At 38.5% G+C, this 27,358-nt stretch overlaps 1 protein-coding gene across 5 annotated transcripts; it reads right to left on the bottom strand.

The window, feature by feature from the left end:
* Positions 1 to 11,735: 11,735 nt before the first annotated feature.
* MAGOHB (mago homolog B, exon junction complex subunit) lies at positions 11,736 to 24,403 on the bottom strand. Of its 5 annotated transcripts, XM_032645412.1 has the most exons (7): positions 24,254 to 24,379; positions 23,644 to 23,852; positions 22,020 to 22,078; positions 21,229 to 21,339; positions 18,856 to 18,938; positions 13,775 to 13,864; positions 11,737 to 11,956 (listed from the first exon to the last, which is right to left on the bottom strand). In XM_032645412.1, the coding sequence occupies exons 3-7, from the start codon at positions 22,032 to 22,034 to the stop codon at positions 11,854 to 11,856; spliced, it is 402 nt and encodes a 133-aa protein (XP_032501303.1). In that variant the 5' UTR covers positions 22,035 to 22,078; positions 23,644 to 23,852; positions 24,254 to 24,379; the 3' UTR covers positions 11,737 to 11,853. The 5 variants fall into 5 exon arrangements, with proteins under 5 accessions (XP_032501305.1, XP_032501303.1, XP_032501304.1 ...); XM_032645414.1 differs by lacking the exon at positions 23,644 to 23,852 and having other exon boundaries at positions 11,736 to 11,956; positions 24,173 to 24,263; XM_032645413.1 differs by lacking the exons at positions 23,644 to 23,852; positions 24,254 to 24,379 and adding an exon at positions 23,901 to 24,146.
* Between the last annotated feature and the right edge of the window lie 2,955 nt (positions 24,404 to 27,358).

The raw sequence follows: 27,358 nt of genomic DNA, 5'->3' as shown, positions 1-27,358 counted from the left end.
AGGTGAGTTCAGGACATTGGTCCACCAGAGACCTCCCAGCTCCACATAATATCAATCAGCAAGAGCTCTCCCAGAGATCTCCATCTCAACACTAACACCCAGCTCCACTCAACAACCAGCAAGCTACAGTGCTGGGCACCCTGTGCCAAACAACTAGGTTTTTCTTTTGTCATCATTTCTCCATACTAGAACTCAATGTAAAACTCTTGCGAATGTACCAGTCTAAAATGGGATTTTTGAAGGAATGAAATCCACAATTGAAATACATTTCTTTATTGTGTTTTTTTACCATTATTGAATGGTGAAAACAGATAAAGCTATCAATCCTTTTCTACTGAGTTGAAACATATATATTCCAACTGCACTGTCACCGTTTATCCATTACACTATTGGAAATGCCACTTTAGACCACTAAGGGGGAAGCCAATATATTTCTACTCTTTATAATTAGAGTACAGACTGAAGGAGAAGGGAACCAAAAACCTCAAAACCTGAAGTTTATATAGAGAGAGTATATTTAGAGAGCAAGACAGGAACACAACCCCACCCATTAGCAGAGAGGTGGCCTAATATCATAATAAGGTCACAGACACCCCAAAACACACCACCGGACGCAGTCCTGCCCACCAGAAAGACAAGATCCAGCCTCATCCACCAGACCACAGGCACTAGTCCCCTCCACCAGGAAGCCTGCACAACCCACTGAACCAACCTTAGCCACTGGGGGCAGACACCAAAAACAACGGGAACTACGAGCCTGCATCCTGCAAAAAGGAGACTCCAAACTCAGTAAGTTAAGCAAAATGAGAAGACAGAGAAATATGCAGCAGATTAAGGAGCAAGGTAAAAACCCACCAGACTAAACAAATGAAGAGGAAATAGGCAGTCTACCTGAAAAATAATTCAGAGTAACGCTAGCAAAGATGATCCAAAATCTTGGAAATGGAATGGAGAAAATACAAGAAACGTTTAACAAGGACCTGGAAGAAATAAAGAGCAAACAAACAATGATGAAAGACACAATAAATGAAATTAAAAATTCTCTAGAAGGAATCAATAGCAGAATAACTGAGGCAGAAGAATGGATAAGTGATCTGGAAGATAAAATAGTGGAAATAACTACTAAAGAGCAGAATACACAAAAAAGAATGAAAAGAATTGAGGACAGTCTCAGAGACCTCTGAGACAACATTAAACGCACCAACATTTGAATTATAGGGGTCCCAGAAGAAGAAGAGAAAAAGAAAGGGACTTAGAAAATATTTGAAAAGATTATAGTTGAAAACTTCCCTAATATGGGAAAGGAAATAGTCAATCAAGTCCAGGAAGAGCAGAGAGTCCCGTACAGGATAAATCCAAGGAAAAACACTCAAGACACATATTAATCAAACTATCAAAAATTAAATACCAAGAAAAAAATATTAAAAGTAGCAAGGGAAAAAACAACAAACAACATACAAGGGAATACCCATAAGGTTAACAGCTGATCTTTCGGCAGAAACTCTGCAAGCCAGAAGGGAGTGGCAAGACATATTTAAAGTGATGAAAGGGAAACACCTACAAGCAAGAAGGTAATTTGTAAGGTGAAGCATAATCGTACTAAAGACTAAGAGAGCTATTTTGAATATGAAAGATTAAAGAATTAGTGAACTATTTAGAAATAATGGGGCATATATGTTTCATGATGAAAATAATTATTACATTATACCATTGGTTAAAAAAGAAAAATTGCTGTAAAGAGGTATAATATTGTAAAGAAAAATGATAAAGAAGTAGATCAGAGAACTGACTTTTTGTTTAAGTGCAGAAAGTTAGTGATTAGGAAGAAATGGAAATGTTTGATGGACTTCCAAATGTGAGAAGTTAAGGCCTAAGCAAATGTTTTCAAGTTCTAATATTCCAATTACCGTGGTGTTGAGTGTTGAGCTTACCAGATGGTTGTTTTAGGTGAAGTCTCTAGCAGTTTGAGAGAGCAAGACAAGAATAAGAAGGGACTATAACAAAGCCAGAAAGAACATATAGCCAGAACATAAATAATATTCCTCTTTCTCAGGCTACACAGGGTTATTTTTTTATTACACTCATTCTGTTTGAAAATTTCCGTAACAACTTGTTTTTACATCAAAATAGGTTTTTCTTTTGTCATCATTTCTCCATACTAGAACTCAATGTAAAACTCTTGCGAATGTACCAGTCTAAAATGGGATTTTTGAAGGAATGAAATCCACAATTGAAATACATTTCTTTATTGTGTTTTTTTACCATTATTGAATGGTGAAAACAGATAAAGCTATCAATCCTTTTCTACTGAGTTGAAACATATATATTCCAACTGCACTGTCACCGTTTATCCATTACACTATTGGAAATGCCACTTTAGACCACTAAGGGGGAAGCCAATATATTTCTACTCTTTATAATTAGAGTACAGACTGAAGGAGAAGGGAACCAAAAACCTCAAAACCTGAAGTTTATATAGAGAGAGTATATTTAGAGAGTATACTTGTATTGGAATGAATTGAAAAAACAGACTGTAAAAAGTATATGTTCTGAAAAAAATGTTTCAAAGAATAAAGCAATTGAATTTAGATATATTTTAAAGGAACCAGGGATTGACTAGCTCTTCATCTAATAAAACTTAACATCTTAAAACTTTATTTTTCAAAATCTCCTTCAGATAACTGTGGAGAATAATGGACTATTAGTATTCATGTATTAATGTTTCCATTTAGCTAACACTAGCATAGTTTAGAAGATGGATTTAAATATCCCATTATGTACAGTTTCTATTTAGAGCCCAAACTAGTGTCTAATCTATATAGGGATTATATTTAGAACCATAGTATTTGGTGGTGGTCATAGTGGTGATGGTGGCCTTTTTGGTGCTTTTTTTTTTTTTAAGTTCAGTGTTGAATTCTGTGCAAAATGGGCATGGCCCTTTAAATTATATTGCCCACTCATCTCCCTTGCTTAAAAACTGCCTTTCTCCGTAGAAGATGCAAATTGTGAAGCCTGAAGTACAAATATGAACTGCTTTCTCACATGTTCATGAAGAGCTGGCAAACACTGAAGCTTCTTTGATAACAAGAGCCAATAACATATAGAGCCCAGAAGAGTCGTCTTGAGCTACAGCTCACACAACTGTGCCATTCGCCCACTGGGGTTCACCTCTTCCATTGGGTTCAGATTCCAGCAGAAACTACCACACTGACACAGGTATCACCAACTGTATCTATAGCTGTCGCTCTCAGCTTATCTCATCGTTACTAGTGCATATACGGAGCACAAAGAATAGAGATTTTAAAAAGTAATCCAGTAAATTTAATCTTGTAGAAAAAGAACTAACCCATTCAGGTTTAAAACTCACTTTACAAGGTAAATTACCTCAGATATTTTCATGGTTTACCATTGAATATAACTGATAGCACTGTTAGAAAATATTTCAGGATATCTCTCAGATTAACTGAGTTAATAAAGCGAATGGTCACATCGATGAAGCCAGGATATGAATAATAAAATAATTATTTAATCAGTAATTAATTGTTCTTGTCTGTATAATAGTGTGTTTCTCTATTTCACATCCAAATCTAGAATTTTCTTATTTATGTGATATAGCTTCCATATTCCTGAGATATTACAAACTTGGTAAAGAAGTTTTAAAGGCATTATAAACCTATTTCTGCACAATCATGTTTTCTTATGAGAAGTTATCTTGTGGGAAACTATTAGATGTTATAAGTGAATATTATGAACACACGAAGGCCTATATATTTTCATCAGTATAAAAGACAACAACAGGGCATAATTCTCTGAGGAAATAAAATATATAAAAAGTGTTTTATTTGATGATACGCTGGCAAACTAGTGAACATAAGAATTTTAAAACTTTTTGTGTTATCAGAATTCTATTCTATATAAATTGCTTTGATTATAAAAATGATATTTGAAATACTTGAAATAAATTAATTAACTTTTCAAAAAATTTGCAAGTAAAGTTAATATTTCAAGGAGAATTGGTTGCTTTTAGCCTATGCCTTCAAATATTATGGGCACAATGCTACACACCCCACAAGAGTACAACTAAACTAATTTGCATCCCAATTGTAGGGCTTTCATTTTTAACAACTTGTTGGAAGAGATTCTTCAGGAGATCACGGAAAGTAAACTATCTTTAATCATTAAAAAAAAGAGTGAAGATAAATAGAAAAAAAATCAGGAGAACTCCTGAAAGAGAACTTTTAGAATAACCTACTATGTAACACTAGTTATCTTTACAATACAAAATGACTCATAAAAATTATCTTTTTATTTTTCTGGATAGGGACAGTTTTTAAGTGTAGTATAAACATTTCATAGATCATAGCACTGTTACCCTTTTAAAGTTAAATACCACATTTGGAGAACTCCAGGTAACAGGTGAAATGACATCTAAAGAGATGCTGGTAACTGATAATTTTAGGAATGGGAAAGAAAATAATCTGAGGCAAAAATCTCTCTTGGAAGAAAATTTCAGAAGTAAAATCATGCATCAGTATTTAAATGGTATGAAATAGTCATTTCAATAATACACAGAGAACTCAGAAAGACAGAACCTGAAAACTTAGTTTCTAAAAAACCTGTTGATGTCTGCATCTTAGAGTTGTATCTCAAAAATGTTTAGAGATGAATGAAAAACACCCAGGATATGCAGAGCTGAAACACATCCCTTCCAAGAAGCAGATGCAGAAAGTGAGTATTTTTTTCTTCCAGTCCCTACTGAACTCTGATATTATTTTCTTTTCCTTGTTAAATAATTTTTCTAAAGAATGTCATTATAATTTAGCATATGGCACATTATGTCTAACTGTTTTTCAAGATTTTGTTACTTAAAAGATTTACCTGATGGACTTCACATGGTAAGAAGAAAACAAGTATATAGATCTCCTCGATTTGGAAAAAATCCTATTCTGTCAACTCCCTTCACACATACTGATAACTTGCATGCTTTCCAAGAAACAGTGTGACTATGGCGTGGTAACCACGTCTCTCTTTTAATCTCCAGAGACAAAAGAGCAGCTAATTTACGCAGAAGCGAAAATATGCGCTACAAAGTCCAATCGGACAAAGATAACAAGAACTGAATCACCTGAAGAAAAAGGTAAAGTTTATGTAGAGGACCTAGCTTACCTGTCCTCCAATTGCTCAGCCTACCACGGCCGCAAATAACTAAGCCTGCCCAGTTTCATGAGGTTGCTTAAACTATATCTTATAATCTAAACAAAAAAAATGGTATTGAAAGTGAAATGTCCATATTTAGTATATTCCAGATAATTAATGTAGTTTGGGTGCTATATACATAAATTCATAACTGAGCAAATCAAGCAGGAAAATTACTGCTTTTCAATTTGGAAACAATTGTGAATCTCCTGATGTCTATATCCACTCATTTTATGAAGTTTCAAGAAACAATATTTGATTAACATTATTTGATACATGTTTGGAATTATAATTTCTTCTACTGTTGAAGAACTGTAGTGAGGCTCCAATGAGAAAATGATGGATATATATGCAAGCATATGATATTTACAGGATAATAAATATCTTCTGATTATGGGTCAATAAAATTGACTATACAGATATGTTTTATTTATTTATTTATTTATTTAAGGGTGTGTTGGGTCTTCGTTTCTGTGTGAGAGCTTTCTCTAGTTGTGGTAAGCAGGGGCCACTCTTCATAGCGGTGCGCGGGCCTCTCACTATCGCGGCCTCTCTTGTTGCGCAGCACAGGCTCCAGACGCGCAGGCTCAGTAGTTGTGGCTCACGGGCCCAGTTGCTCCGCGGCATGTGGGATCTTCCCAGACCAGGGCTCGAACCCGTGTCCGCTGCATCGGCAGGCAGATTCTCAACCACTGCGCCACCAGGGAAGCCCCAGATATGTTTTATTTAGAAGTATGTTTGCATCTCAAAAACCAAGTCCTCATATCTAGTATTCACTTTGTATTCATAAATCATGGAGATGAATCAGAGGAGTATTTTGGTAAAGATAGAATAAGTGACTTCCCTCAGAGGTATATAGTAGCAGAATAGGGAGTAGAACCCTGGCATCTAACTCCCAGTCCGTTGATGTTTCAAATTGTCCAGTATCCCTTTCAATTTATGATTTCAAGTTTGAAGACATTCAAGAGTTAGGGTCTTGAATTTACGGAACGTCCCCCTCTAAGCCCTGTAACTCAGTCTTTCCCCTGCTGGTCTCCTCAGCCTCTTTGTTTTCTCTCCGGGCAGGGTCTTCAGTTCCATTTGCCTGCTTTCCCACTCTAGTGATTCTTGGAATCTTCTGTTTCTCCTTTTAACAACAGGAGTCTTGGGATTCACGGGTAAGTTGAAAAAGATCTGTGACCTGAGCCAAATGTCTCCTCCCTTAAGAATTAACATTGCGCGGGCTCTCTCCAGTTGCAGCAAGCGGGAAACATTCCTCCTTGCGGTGCGCGGGCTTCTCACTGCGGTGGCCTCTCTCTTTGCAGAGCACGGGCTCCAGGCGCCCAGGCTTCAGGACTTGTGGCTCACAGGCTCCAGAGCGTAGGCCCAGCAGCTGTGGCGCATACGCCCAGTTGCTCTGCGGAATGTGGGATCCTCCTGGACCAGGGCTCGAACCTGTGTCCCCTGCATTGGCAGGCGGATTCTCAACCACTGCGCCACCCAGGAAGCCCCTGCAATGTTTTCTTGAGACTCTAGTCTGTCCTTTACTTTTAAAATCCTCATGAGGGAATTCCCTGGCGGTCCAGTGGTTAGGACTCCACGTTTCCACTGCTGGGGGCCCAGGTTCCATCCCTGGTCGGGGAACTAAGATCCAGCAAGCCTTTTGGTCTGGCCAAAAAAAAAAAAAAAAGTCCTCATGAATTTCTCTTGACCAAATTCGAATGAAAACATTCTATTGGGACTTCCCTGGTGGCGCAGTGGTTGAGAGTCCACCTGCCGATGCAGGGGACTCGGGTTCATGCCCCGGTCCGGGAAGATTCCACATGCCGCTGGGCCCGTGAGCCATGGCTGCTGAGCCTGCGCGTCCAGAGCCTGTGCTCCGCAACGGGAGAGGCCACAACAGTGAGAGGCCCACGTACCGCAAAAAAAAAAAAAAAAGAATCCGCCTTCCAATGCAGGGGACACGGGTTCGAGCCCTGGTCCGGGAAGATCCCACATGCTGTGGAGCAACTAAGCCTGTGTGCCACAACTACTGAGCCTGCACTCTAGAGCCCGCGAGCCACAACTACTGAAGCCTGCAAGCCACAACTACTGAAGCCCACGTGCCTAGAGCCCGTGCTCCGCAATAAGAGAAGCCACCACAATGAGAAGCCCTCGCACTGCAACGAAGAGTATCCCCCGTTCACTGCAACTAGAGAAAGCCTGCGCACAGCAACGAAGACCCAACATAGCCAAAAATAAATAAATTTATTAAAAAAAAATTATATTACCTTCTCAAATTTAAAAGAATTAATTTCTCCATTCTCACAAAATTAAAAACAAAAAAGATACTAAAGACCATTATGGTTTCATATTACTGAGAACCTAGAATATAGATAGGAACTTTTTATTTCTAATGTCAGAAGTTTGACAATTCATAAGAGATGGGTGAATCTAGTTGCTTCAAACATCTACCTTTTCCGTCAGTCTTGCCAGGGTTTTGGGTACTACCAGGCCTTGATCTATTTTGTGACTCCGAAGGTGACCGAAGAAATCTCAGGATGGAATAAGTCCCTTCTTGATCACTCATCTCTAAAGTAAAAAGAGGTGAGGTATGTGTTTTGCATTAAAACTTTGTAACAGAATGATTTTTATGCAAAGAAAAATTAAAAGGTTAGTCTATAGCAACACACCAGGATTAAGATGTATGTGTGTGTGTCTGTGGACGTGTGTTTATTAACTCCTTCAAGTGCCTAAAGCATGTAGGCTGAGACTGATTTATATAAGAAATGAAAACCTTTCAGTATTTTTGCTAAAGTCATTTGTACTCCTAGTAACTACAGCCATGATTATTAGAAAATAAGGAAAGAATTTTTAAAAATTTACCAATAGATTAGATAGGCTGGGTCCTATTCAGTTCAGCTCAAAATGTTCAACGTATATATATATACACATGTTAGACAAAGTGATACCATCCCAAATTACTGAGACACTTTTAAAACTATTAATTCAAAAAACAAAAATTCTACTTTTTGGGATTCTGAAAAAATATAAATATCTTGGCTTAAAACATATATATATATATATATATATATATATATATATATATACATACATACATATATGCATATATATGTGTATTCAGGACTACATATCAGTAGTAAAAAGTTCTTACAAGGGGGCTTCCCTGGTGGCACAGTGGTTGAGAGTCCGCCTGCCGATGCAGGGGACGCAGGTTCGTGCCCCGGTCCAGGAAGATCTCACATGCCGCGGAGCGGCTGGGCCCATGAGCCATGGCCATTGAGCCTGCGTGTCCGGAGCCTGTGCTCCGCAACGGGAGAGACCACAACAGTGAGAGGCCCGCGTATCGCAAAAAATAAGAAATAAAAACAATGTATAGTTTTTATCCATATAGATTATACCATAATGTATTTAGGCAATCCCATACTGCTGGACATTTATGTTGTTTACATTTTTTTGTGAGTATTAAAAAAATTTGTCCTGTACTTTCAAATATTTCCTTAGGAAAAAAATTTTAAACAAGAAATTATGGGGCCAAGGGATATATACATTAAAGAACTTTGATACATATTACCAAATGCCCTCCAGAAAAGTTGTTCCCATTTATACACTAGTGTGAAAGTGTTCACATTTGATATTTTTAAGAAATACTGGTGAATTATTCTTCTACTTGAGTTTCATCCACGAATCTTACCTCACGTGAAGACCTATAATCTTCCAGTGAAAAGAAATTCATTTCTTTAAGTCTGTTTCTATGAGCCAGACCCTGTGGGGGAAGAGGAGTGAGGTGGGAAACATAAGGTGAAATTGATTATGCAGAGACAAACCCAGCCCTATTTCACCAGGTTCTAACCACATTCCTTGCTTATTCTTTTCTTCCCTTACCAAACTCCAGCCACAACTAACCATCACCCTTTAGAAGGCATCCCCATTCTTCACCTCCCACGTCTCTTCCAAACTACTTTACAAACACAGTCTACGGAATGTTCTGACCACTAGGACCCCCCCACCACTAGGTTATGCCGCCTATTGTCTGGCTGTCAGCTGACCCACCCCTATCCTCCGATGCAATTCTTAATCTCAGAATCACCATTGAGTCTGCCACCTGTCATCACGGGCAGGCAGTCAGCTGAATTACCTCCCAGAGACTAATTTAATTCAATCACACAAAGTTTCATGAGTGGAGTCTGGACACTTCAGGAACACTTTGACTGCTGTGCATTTTCTTCTCTCTTTACCCTCATCCTGGATTGACTTTGTCAATCTCAAAACAGAAAGATCCCGAGCCCTCAATCCCAATGCCAGAAATGAACGAATGAAGTCAGCTGAGAGAACGTAGGGAGTAGGGGTGGGAGAAATAGTAATGGTTGTCAAAAGGTGGCAGAGAGAGATGCCATCATTTGCTGGAGGACTGCTGTGTGTATAACCATATTGAAACCTCCCAACGCTGACAGCTACTTACTATCATCCCCCTCTTACAAATGAAGAAACTAATGTTAAGAAGGTAATTGACTTACCAAAGAACACATTATTGCTAATTCTTGACCCATGTTTAAAATCAGGCCTGACTAAATACACAGAACACAGATGGGCTTTGGATTCAGAAGAGCCTGGATTTTCAACTAATCTCTTGCCACCAAGCGTGAATTCTGGAACCCGGCAGATCTGGCTTGAAATACCAGCCCTCACTTCTATGTGTGACTTGAGGCAAGTCACTTCACTTTTTTAAACCTCAGATTCGACGAAAGTAAAATAGTGCTTTTGCTTCCCAAGACTGTAGGGTATATAAAGTGCTAACCAGACCTAATGCTAATGTTCATGAAACATTAAATACTATTATTTGAAGTCCAAGATTCAAATCCTTTCTAGCTGTAAAAATTTGAACTTGCCACTCCAGATCTTCAGCCTGTTTCTTCACACGTTCAATAAGAATGTCACTCACTTTATGTATCTGGAAGAATTCAATTAGATTAGCACTCCAGCTAGGATTTCTTAGACTTCAAAAATAAGTAAATATTCATTTTTTTCTCTTTCTTCGAGGGGTCTATGAATAGTGAAAGAGCCAGGACTGCAATACAGAAATGCTGACACACTGAGCCAGGAGTGTAGATGCTTAGAAGGAAGCGGGGCTGGGCGGAGGGGCCGGGGGGTGAAGGCGGTGCATATTAACACAATGTAGGAGCTGGGAGACACGGCAGCATCCCACTGCCTCTATAGAAAAAGGCATTCCACGACCACAGATCTGGTTATTTTATGTCTTACCGCCCCATGGAGATATTGGTCATGATGAGCTTTTTTTCTTTGTTTTACATGCTCATAGCTGGTAAGAGGGTGGATAGCTCTCATGATGGAGGCTGAGACGGGGGCAGAACATATTTTTACACTTACATAGTCGTCTGTTTCCTCTGTATAAACTCCATACCACGAGAACATCGGTCCCATTCGTTATTCTAACTGTAGCACATAGAAGAGATATGAGGCCTACATGTGCCCTTGATGAACAAGGTGGTTAAAGGTAAGAACTGACTACAAAATCTAGATTTTTCATAGTTTCGTAGAGAGACATCATGAGATTAATAATGGGAAAGCCAAACTGTGTAGCTGCTCCCTCTAAGCTCCAGTTTCTTTTTATTACGAAGCTCTGATTTCTGGGAAAGGCAAATCCCTTCTTAAATAAGAACTCAAACCAGCATCAGAAGATAACAGCGGTAACTTCAGACAGGACTAACTGAAACTCCTATAGCATTACCATTTGGTCAAAGAAGCACAAAATGGAAGCACTAAACTTCATCTATCACACCCACTCCTTAAGAAAACAGAAAGATGAATAGTCTGAAGAATGTTTTGAATGTTCCTGTACATTGTCTTCCAAATTCACTTTTGCGCAAAACACAGATAACACATACACAACATGAATACATAAAGCATTCACTTACTTCCTAGCTGCTTAAAGGCGTTCTTCATTTAGGAAACCACACCTTTTACCCGTCCCTTCCTGCTGATATTAACTTCGTCAGCTAGAGGCTTAGCACACAGCTCCTAGTCACACCTTCAAACCTCGATGGCTTATCATTTCACAGCAGCAGGCTGTTCTTCCTGTCCCAGCCTGAAGTGAAGGTTTCAAGAACCACCACCAGATCCCAGGGGAAGATGGTCTTTATCTCTCTTATCGGGAGGAGTAACCTCACCTGGCCAGGTTCCCCCCTCCATGGCTATTTGTCCTAATGCCTAACCTTTATGCCACTGAGCCATATGAAATTTCCTGGCTTTTACAGTAAAAACTCAAAAGAACACGTTGTTTGAGGTTTCCTGTTTCCCTAATTAGCTACTTTGTCCTTTTTTTTTTTAATGAAGATTTTGGGGGTAGGAGTTTATTAATTTATTTATTTTTGCTGTGTTGGGTCTTCGTTTCTGAGAGAGGGGTTACTCTAGTTGTGGCAAGCAGGGGCCACTCTTCATCGCGGTGCATGGGCCTCTCACTATCGCGGCCTCTCTTGTTGCAGAGCACAGGCTCCAGATGCGCAGGCTCAGTAGTTGTGGCTCACGGGCCTAGTTGCTCCGAGGCATGTGGGATCCTCCCAGACCAGGGCTCGAACCCGTGTCCCCTGCATTAGCAGGCAGATTCTCAACCACTGCGCCACCAGGGAAGCCCTGTCCTCCTTCTCTTGACGATAAAATCTATTCTAATGGTCTAGAGAATTTCTCTATTGTCCCAGCTGGTCTCCAGCAGCCAATCAAACAGGAAGCATCCTTCCTCCAACTTCTAAATAAATGAGAACACCTGAGGAAATAAGAAAGCATGAAAAAATAATGGCAAAAGAAAAAACAAATAAAAGGATTTTGGATAACTATTCAGACTCTGTGCCACTAAGGGATAAAGCCTATTCACAGGTCGAAAGGGAAAATAGTTCTGTGAAGTAGTGCCATAATGAAGGATTTCAGTTCTTCAGTGTTCTTGCCACTGTATCACATGGTTTGGACTCTAAGCTCATCCTCAAATCATTCATTTACCTTTGTTACTTTTTTTTTTTTTTTTGCATTACGCGGGCCTCTCACTGTTGTGGCCTCTCCCGTTGCGGAGCACAGGCTCTGGACGCGCAGTCTCAGCGGCCATGGCTCACGGGCCCAGCCACTCTGCGGCATGTGGGATCCTCGCGGACCGGGGCACGAACCTGTGTCCCCTGCATCGGCAGGCGGACTCCCAACCACTGCGCCACCAGGGAAGCCCTACCTTTGTTATTTTTATTAATTTTTTTGGATTTTCAATCTAGCTCATTGCCATATAATGCTAGGAAACCAATTATTAAAATAATCAAAAAATTTAAGGTCCACACAAAAACCTGAACACACATGTTTATAGCAGCTTTATTTAGGATGGCCAAAACTTGGAAGCAACTAAGATGTCCTTCAGTAGGTGAATGGATAAACAAACTGTGGTACATCTAGACAATGGAATATTATTCAGCCTTAAAAAGAAATGAGCTATCAAGCCATGAAAAGACATGGAGGAACCTTAAATGTGTATTACTGAGTGAAAGAAGGCAGTCTGAAAAGGCTACAGACTGTATGATTCCAACTATATGACTTTATGGAAAAGGCAAAACTATGGAGCCAGTAAATAGAAGTTGCCAGCTGTTGAGGATAGAGAGAAACAAATAGACAGAGGTTTTTAAGGGTAGTGAAAATACACTCTATGATACCGTAATAATGGATACATCATTATACATTTTTTCCAAACCTATAGAATGTACACGGCCAAGAGTGAAACCTAATAATGTAGGTTCATCAGTTGTAACAAATGTACCACTCTGGTGGGAGATGTTGATAATGGGGGAAGCTATGCATGTGGGGGGGGCCGGGAATATACAGGAAATCTTTGTACTTCCCTCTCAATTTTGCTGTGAACCTAAAACTGCTCTAAAAAGTTTTTTTAAAAAAATCATATGGATCAGTCGTTGAACTTGCAGCACAACCCATGTTCACAGGTCTCACACATTTCAAATGAAAACAAAGTAGTCTAACAATAGGATATATAAAATAATCTCATGTATATTCATTATTATTATTATTTTTTTTTGCGGTATGCCGGCCTCTCACTGTTGTGGCCTCTCCCGTTGCGGAGCACAGGCTCCGGACGCGCAGGCTCAGCAGCCATGGCTCACGGGCCCAGTCGCTCCGTGGCATGTGGGATCCTCCCGGACCGGGGCACGAACCCGTGTCCCCTGCATCGGCAGGCGGACTCTCAACCACTGCGCCACCAGGGAAGCCCCTATATTCATATTTTAAATGCCCACATGAATAGATTCAGCCTGATATCAATGAAATATCTACTTGTACTTTTGACAGTAAGAAGAGGCACAAAACCTGGTTTTTCTTTCATATAAGGCACTTTTTTTTTTTTTTAATCTCTGCCTCATATGTTACTACAGCTAAGAGGAAACATTAAAGATTATTTATCACAACCCTTTACTTCAAAGACCAGAGGTTTAAACATTTGACATTAAGCAACTCTTTCCACCATGCCCAGCTATCCTTGACCCTTAGAAAAAGTTCCAGATTTAGCGTTGGTTTCATGGCAGAGACACCACCATTTACCCACCTGGTAGTCCTCCCCAGAAGGTCAAATTCCACCAGAGGCTGGTCAGCTTTCAGCTTTCCATGGGTTATGTCACTCAAAGGCTTTCTTGACCTCAAGCGAAGTTAAGATGGTGTTACTAAAGCAATACTACAGATTTCCACTCCCCAATTTATAATATTATCTATTTCTCTATCTACAATGATTATTGGGGCACAGTAGGAATAGGCACATGTAGGCACAATAAGAAAAGAGAAATATAATAATGCATAGTTTGTATTACATTCATGTAAAAGAGGGGCATGGGGGAAACTGGGTGGGGGGCATATGGGAATTCTTTGCGCTACCTTTTCAATTTTTTGTAAATCTATAATTTAAAAAATAAAGTATATTTTGTAAACAAATATATATAAATAAAATAGAATGGTACAGCCTGGCGGATCACCCCGATTCTCACCCGTCCTCTTTGCTGTGCTGTATTGGTTGCTTTGATTGAGGAAATCAGACTATACACAGAACTTAGGATCACAGTTGGGCCACACCCAAAAGACACATCCTTATCCAGTGTTCGAATATACAACTCTGTGGTATGAGTATGTGCATTTGAAAAATTCATGGTAATGAAAGGTATCCATAGTGACAGAAATGAATCTCTTACACCTCAGACTAAGTTACAAAGACAAATAATCTGAAGGCAGTAAATATAAAAGACAATAAAATGCTGAAAAAATGTTTACAAAGCACCTACTACATAGAAAAGACTGTGTTAGATGCTGGGTAGTGACACTCCATCCCATGAAGGGGCAAATAAAGGGATGAGGCACAAAATCAACACTTGAAAAGTAAATTTAGGGCTTCCCTGGTGATGCAGTGGTTAAGAATCCACCTGCCAATGAAGGGGACATGCGTTCGAGCCCTGGTCTGGGAAGATCCCCCATGCCACAGAGCAACTAAGCCCGTGCGCCACAACTACTGAGCCTGCGCTCTAGAGCCTATGAGCCACAACTACTGAGCCCGCGTGCCACAACTACTGAAGCCCACGTGCCTAGAGCCTGTGCTCCACAAGAAAAGCCACCGCAATGAGAAGCCCTCACACCGCAACAAAGAGTAGCCCCCACTCACAGCAACTAAAGAAAGCCCGTGCACAGCGACAAAGACCCAACTCAGCCAAAAATAAATAAATTTATTAAAAAAGAAAAAAATTTATTTAAAGAGGTCTCTTTATTATGGGGGGAGTGAGAGGTGGAGACATGTATCTGCTGACCTGAGTGCTATAAAAATCCTGTTTCACATAAAACTAGTGCTGTACAAAATTTAATTTTTAATGCTCGTTTTCCACCAGCCACTTACAATCAAGCAAGAGCCAGTTCAAAAATGACAAGAATATCAGAGAAAATATAAAATATTTATCCTAATGACCTATTCTCCAATCTTGGTTTGAATACGAGAACCTTAGTAGATAGTGAAGATAGACCATAAGTAAATCAGCACTAGGGGGAAGTTAAGAATGAGGACGGAGTTAACGTATCGAAAACTTTCTAACCCAAGGACTATTTCTCCCCAGTCCTGCTCAGTCTTGAGTGGACTGCCTTATTCAATAGGAGCCACAGAATGAGTGTTCTGAGGAGCAACCAAAATCGTGGGCCCAGTTTTCTCCTTGAGGTTGACATCTAGCTTAAGAGAATTATAACATAGTTTTATATTACACATCCATCAAGGTCTACAGCTTGAACAGAAATGCTTATTTTCATATAAGAGACCTCAAGGGGGTGACAGCAGTCTTGCACAGTGGCAATCTGGAGATCAGGTGACTTTCCATGGCAAACCCGAAGAGGATGGCCACGCATTTTAATGCAATGCAAAGGACCAGAAGCACTCCAAGGTAAACAAGCTTCCAAGCCATGCTCTAGAGCTACACTGTCCAAAGGGTAGCCACAAACCTCATCTGGCTATCTAAATTTAATAAAAATTAAATAGCACTTTAAAAAAGTCTCTTGGGGACTTCCCTGGTGGCACGGTGGTTAAGAATCCGCCTGCCAGTGCAGGGGACACGGGTTCGAGCCCCGGTCCGGTAAGATCTCACATGCCATGGAGCAACTAAGCCCGTGCGCCACAACTCCTGAGCCTGCACTCCAGAGCCCGCGAGCCACAACAAAGAGTAGCCCCCGCTCACCGCAACTAGAGAAAGCTCGCATGCAGCAAAGACCCAAGGCAGCCAAAAATAATAAATAAATAAATAAATAAATTTATAAAAAAATAAAAATAAGTTTATTGACACCAATTATACTAGTTATTCCAGCCATAAGTGAGAAATCAACGATATGACTTATAATAGACTTATTACAGTAAATGAAAAATGTTAATTATAGAATCTAGATTGGCATATGGGTGTTCATTTTACAATTCTTTCAAGTTTTCTACGTTTGAAATTTTTCATAATAAAATGGTGGAAAGTATTTTTAATTAAACAGGACTACAAATTCAGTTATATTAGCCACATCTCAAGTACTCAGTAGCCACATGTAGTATCCAGTGGCTACCCTATTGGACTGCTCAGATACAGAACATCTCTATTATCGCACAGTTTACTGGCCATAGCTGCTCAGGAGCCCCGGTGAGCCTTCAGACACCAATTCTTCCACTCTAAGGTCCCTGGGCAAAGCGGATGATGACTAACAGGCCTGCATACTTTTAGAGTGAAGGTTCAGATGTAAAAGTAACAGAATATCAGGGCATTAGCTACTAACAGGAGAAGTAATCAGGTCTATCAGAAAGGGGTTGAAGGGAACTGAGAAACATGACTGGGATGTGTTCATTAGGAGTTAGGATATAAATACATACACACACACATATATACATAAGTCTAAATTTTAAATAATTTTTAGAGCTGAGAACTCATTTACTTCCCACAGATATACAAAATATATACATTGAGAAATAATGGAAACAGGGGCATAATAAAAGATGTGCCTAATTTGGGGTACTGACTTTACCTTCGTAACCTTGAGGAAATCACAGCTATACAAAAACATTTAAATGTGAATGACCCCTGAGGGGTTTGTGACAAATGTAAAAAATCCAAAACCTTCTACAAACAACTTCTATAAGCACCAAAAAATTAAATCCCATCAGGTATGGTAGAAACAAGGGAAGATCTACAATTGCCTTTAAATGGATGGGTATCTGGCTACATGTTTCTACGTGAAAGACCCTCTGCCATAGAATGCACCTACTAGAACAATTTTTATCTTTAAAATGAATCAGAGATACAGCCTCCTGAAGGAAAAAATGCACTCTCCATCCAGGCTTTGATATGTTTTATTGGAGCAAAATTTCAATAAAGGTGGCTTTTATTTACAGAATTTAATGTGTGTGGGGACTGTCCAATCCACTTGGACCCAGGGGAAGATAATCATTAAGCCTGTTTATGCATTCTCTTATTTTCAGTTTGCATACAAAAAAAGCTTGCTTCACATTCATAAAAACCCTAATATCATAAATGGCAAACCCTCCCTCACCCATCCCTTAATTAAATATAAACACAGTTTCAAAAAACAATTTAGATTGGTTTAATCTTGAAATGTAATCCAATAAGACTAAAAACTAAACATTTCAGGTCCTGTACCAAATAGTAAAATACTCGAAGGCCTTCAGGATCCCTAAAATTTAAAAAGATAAAAGTTACTTTTTTCTTCCTAAAATGAAGCAACATAATAGTACAAATTAATTCCTAAAACAAAACAAAGACCAAAAACCTAAAACAATTACGTTAAAGGAATTCTGAGGAGAAAGAAAGCATTTTCTGATAACTAAAATGGATAACCTGAACAATTCCCATCTCTACCTTTTCTGTAAGAAAAAGATACATAAATTTCTTCATCAGTATTCATTTCATATTTAAAGTGTTTATTTCCTTATAAAAAATAACATTTATGCATCACAAAAATGTTTAAGGCAAATAAAATTATAAAGATAGAAAAAAGAAACTCAATACTATATAATGGCATTCCTCATGGAATAATTATAAATATTTTGGTATTTCTCTAATATTTTTCATAATTAAAATCATTTACTGTGGCCTTTTAAACATTACTTTTTCCATTACATTAAAAAAAGGTCACAAATAATTTTTAATTAATTTAGCAAATCTCTCCTTGTTAGCATTTGGATTTTTTTTCCAATTATCACTAAGGTTTTAATGAACATCTTTATGAATAATAAAGTTTTTTCATTATTTCAGAGTATTTCCCAGGATAGATGGATGCTCAGAAATGAAATCAGTTGGACAAAGATAAATGAAAAATATTAACAGCTTTTGATGCATATTATCAAATTGCTTTCCAAAAAACACTGTAACAATTTACAATCCCAGCAGGATACAAATGCCACATCCTCACCAACTATGGGAAAATAGATGTGACAGTTTAAAAGTATCTTGCCAGTCTTCATATATGAACATAGCCTTTTGTAGCCAGTAGTTATGCATTAATTCCTTTCTCCTTTCCTCTATAGATCATAAAGCACCTATTGTGTGCCAGGCATTGCACTAACTTTGAGATACGGCAAGGTTCTCAGGGAGCTTACACTGAAACCAGTTAAGCAAACAAATAAGTTATTACAATTTAGGGGGATAGGAAAAAGACACTATAAGAACATTTTGAGGGGAAAGAGTGGAAAGAAATAACTGGAGGCAGAGAGATTTTTCAGACAATGGTTATGTGGTACTGCACTTACAAAGCTTGGGAAGACACAGGTAGCTAAAGCTATACTTAAGCTATACTGGGGCTTTTTCCATTTCTTTCAAGTATTAAATCCAAGGAGGAGAATGATGTTATATGGGACGAATAAGGCTGATAAATCCAATAAGGACTTCTTTTAAATTTTATGATGCTGTGTCCAGATTAAGATTATTTTTGGCAATCAGTAAAATATAACGCTAATTTCTTTGATAACAAGTCTCCACTACTATAAAAATGAGGATTACATATACATAATGAACTGATACAGGTTGCAATTAAAATAATCTTACCAAACTGGCTATAGTTCTAAAATGAGCCCCTCTAATAAATTATGTCAATTTAGTCAAAATGCTTTAACATACTCACTTTGACTGATTGACATCAATAAGAGAACCTATTTTTGATGTGGTAAAAGAAATGTGTTCATCTCCAATTACAATTTCAAGCTCCTGAAAAAAATAAAACAGAGAAATGTAGTTAATATAAAAATCCATCCCACAAGATATATGTATTCTTGCTACCAAGAAGTCCCAATTTTAGCTGCAGGTTTTCTAGCCATCATAGAGGAGGAAAAAAAAAATCAAAAATGAAACGACCTGTTAGCTATAAACTATGTAAAAAAAAACAAACAAAAAAAACCTCATCAGCTCCTCAGGTGTTCCCAATATTAGGATGAATCAAGAATTGCTTTCCAGGGACTTCTCTGGTGGCACAGTGGTTCAGAATCCACCTGCCAATGCAGGGGACACAGGTTCGAGCCCTGGTCCGGGAAGATCCCACATGCCGTGGAGCAACTAAGCCCATGCACCACAACTACTGAAGCCCGCGCACCCAGAGCCCCTGCTCCGCAACAAGAGAAGCCACAGCAATGTGAAGCCCATGAACCACAATGAAAAGTAGCCCCTGCTCGCCGCAACTAGAGAAAGCCCAGGCGCAGCAACGAAGACCCAGCACAGCCATAAATAAATAAATAGAAATAAATGCAGATGTTAAAAAAAGAGAGAAATAATGAAAAAAAAGAGGAAAAAAAAAGATGATGCTATCAAAGGAATGATATACTTACGAGTGACAGAGAAATGTTTCTTATGTGAGTAAAACTAGTAATATGGGTATAAGCCCATTTTTAATATAATAAATACAAACACATTTACCCTTTCTACCAGGCTCTACAAATAAACTGCATATTAATAACAGTACTACTCAGCACCCACTATGTGTCAGGCCTGGTGCCAGGGACTTTACAAACATTCTCTGTAATCCCTAAAATTGGACTAACAAAGCCTACCCTTCTCAAGTCAGCTTTATTTGCCTAATTTTACAAATGTGAAATCCAAGACTCATAAAACAGAGGAAAAAAACTGTTGATGTAGAACCACTAGTAAGTGATGGTACTAATATTTGAATCCTGGACTTTAAGACTGAGAGATTCATACTCTTTTGACTTCACAAAACAATTAAAATTAAGAACTAGAAAAACAAATATAACATAATATAGATATTTCTAGTGTGCCAAAATTAAGTATAAATTTTTCTCCATATTTTATCTGCAAATCTAAAATGAAAAAGTAAGAGGCTATGTCTGTAGTGATTTTTCAGTTTAAATTAACAGATGACCTTAAAGACACTCCTAGCTATGTATTTGAGCAGAAAATCTAATTATGTACAGTTTATGGCACACACATAATGGAGAATTAAATAAGACTCTCAAACAATCGTAAAATCTTTGACTTAAAGATCCAATAGACAATTTCTGGAGCACGAGTAATCCTCCCCACTAACCAAAACACATGAACACATCATCAAGTGGGTAGATGAAAACACTGTTCTCTCCTTGAGTCTAAAAGAGATAATAAAAGGTTTGTTGCTATTTTTAATGCAAACGTATATATGTATAAAACAAACAGATCTAAATTTACTTCTTAAAAGTGTTTGCAGTGCATAAAATAAATACTGTTAACTATTACCTTTGCTTTCCTAAATAATATTTCTTTAAAGAGAAGTGTTAAGTTACTGCTACAGAGAGTCAGCATCTATTAGATTTCGCCACATTTTCTTCTAGTCAAAGAAGTTGTTATACAGTATAATCCTCGGGAATATACAAAAGCGAAATTAAATGTTTCTTCCTCCTGGGGTCATATCTCATTTCTCCAACAGGTGAAAAGACCCAATTCAGAAATCAAACTGGCTTTCTACAGAGTGAAATTAGGCCTTCAGAGCTCTTCAGCAGCCCATCGATTTTTCTGAAGGGAATATGAGAGGCAAAGGCAACGGTCAGTTGGAACAAAGAAACCAATCAAATCACTCTCTGGGGCATAAAGATGCAAGTAAGACCTTTCAAAGTTATAAATCTGGCGAAAGTGAATTTTACGTAGTCAATGAAAATTCTAATTCTCAAATTTAACAAACACTTGTGTTTTTTCCTACCTATTTTTATTTCCTAATAAAAGTAATTAACCAATAATAGCAATCATTCGTAACACTGTGAAACATCTTAACTTTAGCTGGGGTGGCTGCAGAGAAGACTGTTCAGAAAGATGTCTAAAGTGACTCCTTTACTACTAGGCGGTAGCACAGAAAATGACGCAAAGTGAAATAAAATTATAAAGTATTTACCAGGTGCCTACTAAATGGAAAACCCAAGCCTCAATGAGGAGCTATTCTAAATAAACAAGGAGAAACATAACAATTATATTAACAATTTTTAGTATTTATGCATTTAAAGAATTATTAAATACAAACCTGCCGGCCAACCCTGTCAGGGGGAGGCCACAAAGCATCATCTTCTTTTGTAATTTCACTGTCATCAATAATTCTCTTCAGTTCTTCCATTACACTCTTGTGTACATAAGCCTGAAAACAAGTTATAAAAATTTCAGTGTCTCTCTATTTCTCAACACAACTCAGAAGGCAATAATAAAAGAGTTACAAACCCTGAGTATTCAAATAGAATATTAAAGAAAAATTTAATTCTGATTCTAAAAGTACAACATGGGAAAGAATCATTCTTCCCTATGATTTTTCTTCACTCTCTTGCCCTTTCCTTTAAAACATATTTTTCCCTCTTCTCAACACCAGCCCCATCTTAAAACCTTGTATTCTGCCTTTGTAACACAGGACTCAAATACCTCTGAGTGGGCAACACAAAATCTATGAGGTGAACAGTGACAAATACAAATACACATCACAGTTAGTGCTTTGAACTTTTTCTTATACCTAACTTTTGAGACTTTCATTTAAAATTCATACTGTGTTTAAAACATAATTATCAATTAGTTTTAAATAATGAATAGAGTAAAAAGACAAAGTTAATTATAAAATGAATTAAATGATACACTCGAATGTGGGACTACAACTTAATATATTCAGATTGCTTCTTTTGTTGTTATTGATGCTACAATTAGAAACCTTTTTCAATCTATACATCGGCTTCTTCTTTACTGCCTTAGATGTACTTTAAATATGTAAATAAAAACATAGACATGAGGGAAACAGGCTTAATATAAAAAATTACACATCTGTAAAAAACTTACCTCCTTTCTGATCATGACATCATTTTTATAATTGCTGTTGTTAGCATATCTAAGTTTTCCTGTGGGAAGTGGAAAAAAATTCAATCTATAACAGCAAAAACTGCTAAAGTATAAAGAAATGACATCGTAAGCAATTTTGAAGGTAAAAATCATTTTATACTACTACTTTTATTAATATTTCCTCCCTCCTGGCATAAGATCAATGCTGAACATGTATTTGCTGTTAAGTTGGCTGAAGTTGAAGCCAGTCAACTTTTTAAACTCCATGCCTTCAATACGATTCCATATAATGGGAGGGTTATTTTCAAGGCCCATTTTTCTTAAGCTATGTCATGATCTAGACAGGGAATCTAAAAAAGGAACTAACACTTCTTCTAAAGTTTACATTACATGTCTTATTGGTGCTGAGTTACCCAGAACATTTAATCTAATCTGTACAACAACCCTAAAAAGTATGTTTTATTCTCTCACCTATTCATAGTTGAGAAAACAGAGTTAAGTAACTTGCCCGGGGTCACACAAGATTTAGACCTAGATCTACCTTCTTCCAATACACATGCTTTCCCCACTACTCCAAAATGTTCTTTTAATTATTTGCCTTCAAATTAATGTATTATGGCAATGATACTGTTTTAGAATTGTAATTAAGAAGCACACAAACTATAACTTCTGAATAAAAATTGACCAGTTTGTTACCTGATCTACATTTAATTTTGATGTATTCCCTAATGTCTGCTTCTCCTCGTGGCTGGTCAGTTGCCCAGATACAGATATAATGTGATAATGTAACCCTGGTCCTCTAAAATGACAGGTTATCCTAATGAGAAGCCCTTAGGAATCACTGTCTTTGGGACTCATCATTACTTATGGAAAGGTTGTGGAATGGTGTGGTGGCAGATGAGAACCAGTGTTCTGGAATGAAATTTCCCTGATAATCTTAGACTACCTCATTTATGTGACTGGCTAAAAGTGATACAGACAAGCTAAAAGTTGTTCACAGGCAAAGGCCCTGAAAACAGTATCACACAAAGAAAGAACAGATGGAGAATTCAGGTAAACTTGGCTCCTTAGCTAAATTTAGAAAAGACTTGGGGAGAACCAGGGAGGGTAAGGTGATTAAGGTTTCTAAATAATTGCGGAGCCGAAGTTACCCTGACTTCTACATGAAATGTGCGACGTTCCTCCCCTTTCCTAATATGTCATCCTCCCCTAATTTTTCTTTCATGCCTTCACAGAACTTTGTCCAAAGCATGAACGACAGCCCTTAATATCTATACTGCCTTACGGTTAGTTTCATGTCTATGTCACCCACCAAGGTATAACTCCTGGAGGGGAAGTAAAGAGTCTTATGCGTTACTGTCCCTTCAATTTTTGTTTTTACATGTTGCCCAGCATATAATATGCATTCAAAAAAGAAAAGCCTATGCAGTGGGACTGTCGTTGTTACAATAAGAATTCAATATACAGTACAACCATCTAAGGAGAATCAGAGCTGTCCGAAGACAGAATTTGCTGCACTTTGCTTGGGCAGTAGGCAGTTTCACCTCATACGGCTCTCAGCAGTCTGACTCTTTTTTTCCCCTCAGAGACCAAGAAAAAAATCTACTCTCGTTTCAAGACTCACCTCAACTGTCACCTTCTCTAAAAAGACTGCCGACTCTTTCATGTAGAACTAACCACGCCCCTTCTTTATAGTCTTAATGCATCGTATAGGGAACAACTGTATTTAGGCACCCCAAACACGTCATTACACGCATTTTTCTACACGTGGGGCTCCCCGCTTCAGAGCAGGCCTCATTCGTTTTTCTCGACATTTTGCCTTCCATACAGCGCCTGAATGAATAAAAAAGATGAATGGGCAGTCCGAAATTTACTGCTCACCGGAAGATTTTAAGCATCCATGCGTCCACCGCGTGGTGAGATGTTCTCACAAACGTTCAGGTATTAGGCAGATAAACTAGAGGGCCTTTAAGGTCCCTTCCGGTGAACTGATCCTAGGATTCTGAACTTTACTATCTGGCAGTATTGGCTTTTCTTAATTAACTGACACCAATTTACTCTTTTATTCACAAAGCCAATGTACGCTTCCTATTTTCCTTAAGCTCCTCGGCCCTACTGCACACTCGCGAGCCCGCGGAGGCGCGCCCACCCACCCCAACTCCTCCGCGGCCTCTCCACGTCGCTTCCCCGTGCTCAGCACCGCGCTTCGTTGCCGCGGCCGCTTTTCTGCTCACCGTCCGGCCGAAACTCAAATTCCAGAAACTCGTGTCCAAACTTGCCCTTGTGCCCTACATAGTAGCGCAGGTAGAAATCGCTGGCCATAGCCATCCTCGTCGCCGAAAAGCCCGCCGAAGGCCCAGCCAACGCGCCGCCGGACGCCTGGCAGTGACGTCAGTCGCCCAGGATAAACGCGTCACTGCGGCATTTCCGCCTCCTGCGACCCCAGAGGAAAGCGGGCGGGCGGAGACTCGAGTGAGAGTCCTGGAGGCGCGCGGGAAGGGGCGGGCGGCAACGACCTGAACTTTCCTTTACTAGGTTGGAAGCATATTATTTTTAAAATTCAGTAGATCATATTCTATTAGGAAAGCACAGAAGTGTGAAAAGAAAGCATTTGTTACGGTCTTGGAGCTAAGGTTTCGCAGTCGTTCTGACTTGTCGGGTCTCTAATTCTCGCGGCATCCGTGGGGTGGGTGTGGCCTTATTCCCCTGATTCGTGGAGTGAGTAAAGAGAAATCCCGGGATCAGAATGGCACATCGGGAATACAAACCCTTCTCCTGCTAGATTCCTAACACGGGCCTTCCCCTTCGGACAATGATGGCTAGTTATCCGACACCTAGAAGCCAGTAGTAGAGACAAAGTAAAAAGAATTCATCAGACAGGAGGTCTGAAATTTTGAAAGGCACGTTGAAACTGAAAAATCTCTGGCAGTCATGATATAAAAGAATTCCTTTTAATAGTAAAACTTATTCAGTAAGGGTTACTCTCTGGTGGCCTCTGGAGTTTTGGCACCTTGACTTAAGATCAAATGGTTCAGCCCGCGTTTCTTACCAGATAGAATTACACGGGGAAAGGGAAGGAGTGCTCATCTAGGATAGGTTTTGAAGGATGGGGAAAGGCACGGTGAGCTTTACACAAAGCCTATTGTTCAGATATTATTCATTACCTTTCTTTTACCAACACACAGAATAATCCTGCCTGTTGGATGATTTTAACCTTCAGTGGGATTTGGTAGAAAGAGTGGCAGTCAGAAGACCTGGGATTCATTCCCATCACGTATCTCTACCTAACCGTGGTTAAGACGCTCTCTCTAAGCCTGTTTATTCGTCAGCCAAACGAATAGACTACAATAAACTTTGTCAAGCTCAAAGAATTGTTGAAAAGATCAGATGAGATAACGCATGTCAAATAAGATTTAGAATTTATAAAACATTATATAATGAGTTATAACGGGCATTTCCTACATGCCAGAAATTGTTGGGCACTGGTAATTAAAAAAGAGCCCTTTGCACTTGTAGTCTAGAAAACAAACATGTAGACACATACTAGCCCAAGGAAGCAAATGCTATAAGGACACAAGTCACTTTACTGGGGAAGTTGAAGAAAGGGGAAGTACCAGGGAAGGCCTGTGACAAGATGTGCTATTTGAGTTGGACCTTGTTGGGTAAATTCAGTATATGTTCAGAGGGATGGAAAAGCAAATAGCCTGAGCAAAGGTGCAGTCGTGTTACAGTGCATGCCTTGGGAAAGCCAAGCATTTCAGTATAATTAGAACACAAAGTTCATGGAAGTGGAATAACCAGAAAAGCAGACTGAGCAGGTTATGTTGAGTCTGTATTAGCAATTGTATAACTGTCAATATAGAAAACTCTATTAACCATTGTATAAATGTTAATATAGAAAAATTATTCAGTTCCAATATAGGCTGCCATTATGGAAAATATACAAGAAACATAAAGCACCATCCCTCATCACTAGGGTGATGAACCATTCCAGTCTGCCCAGGACCAAGGAGTTTCCTAGGATGTGGGACTTTCCGTCTTAAAACCTGGAACTTCCCAGGCAAACTGGGATACATCAGTCACTGTACTTACCACAGAAATAATCCACAGAAACTTGATCATAATATTCCATAATATCTCTGAAAATATAGGCAGTAATCCATTTGTTTTTTGTAGGGAGCCTCATGCAATCTTTGGATTTCCTAATGCATTTCCTTCCCATTTTTGGCAAATGTGCCAAGTGTTCACGCTTACCTAAGTAGAGCTACAGGTACCAGGTCTGTGACTGTGTAAATAGAGCTTATGGAATGCACAGGGTTAAGATTTTTATCTGTAACCAATTACTGTCTTTATCCCCTAAAAAGACATCTGAGCTCAAGACTAATCCTCCCTAACCCTATCTGTTTTTAAGATGAAATGTGGAAAATATACTTACTCAATCCTTCCTATAATTAACAAAAAAAAATAAGAAAAAAAAAAGCCAAACTGTACGTCTCTTGTGTCACCGTAAAGATTGGAAAGTGATAAAGCATTTGTGTATTGTGGTCTTCTTGGATGTTATACACCAGAGCTATGGAAACTTTCTGAATGGCTACTGAGCACTTGAAATGTGGCTGGTGAGACTGAGGAACTGAATTTTTATTTTTAAATATTATTTAATTTGTGTGAACCTAATATTTAAATAGCCAGACATGTCTAGTGGCTATCATTTTGGACAATAAAGTTATATAAGAACCATTTTATATGCTTTTACATGGGCTGGAAACAGAGAAAATATTTTTGGAACATTGAGAAATCTCAATCTCAATGGCTGTAGGCTTCAAATTAGGACATACTTACTGGTAACAGCATAGTTTATTTATAAAAATAAATGTTTGGGCTGCTTAAATGAAGCCAAATGAAGAACTATTTCTGCCTTTGCTAATGCAATCTCTCTGTGGTTAGCTTCAAAAACCCTTGTGAAGTAATTAAGAAATAAACATTTCATTTTCCAACTCCAGCTGAAATGAAGGCTTAATGATTTAATCAAATACACATTATTCATTGATAAAATAATGATTTCCCATTAAAGTTTTTAAGTTTATTGCTTTCAACTTCATGATGACGAATCAAGTCAGAGGGCTAGGGTCAGAGATGATTATTTCTTCTAAGTGTTAATTTCATCTTTTAAATATTCTGATGTTTCCTATGTCTAAAATTCTCTCTTCCTTTGATCTCTCATGTCTGCTCTGTCCTCACACCTCTTTTGCCTTTTGCCCCACTATTTAAAATTATCGAATCATTCCTACTTACAATTTCCAGAAATATGTTCTGATTTTCTTGTGATAATTAGAGAAGAT

Source organism: Phocoena sinus, chromosome 10 (genome assembly GCF_008692025.1).
Source record: "Phocoena sinus isolate mPhoSin1 chromosome 10, mPhoSin1.pri, whole genome shotgun sequence".
NCBI classification, from domain to species: Eukaryota; Metazoa; Chordata; class Mammalia; order Artiodactyla; family Phocoenidae; genus Phocoena; species Phocoena sinus.
Note: the sequence above shows the minus strand (reverse complement) of the source record. Positions and strands in the feature narration are given on the sequence as shown.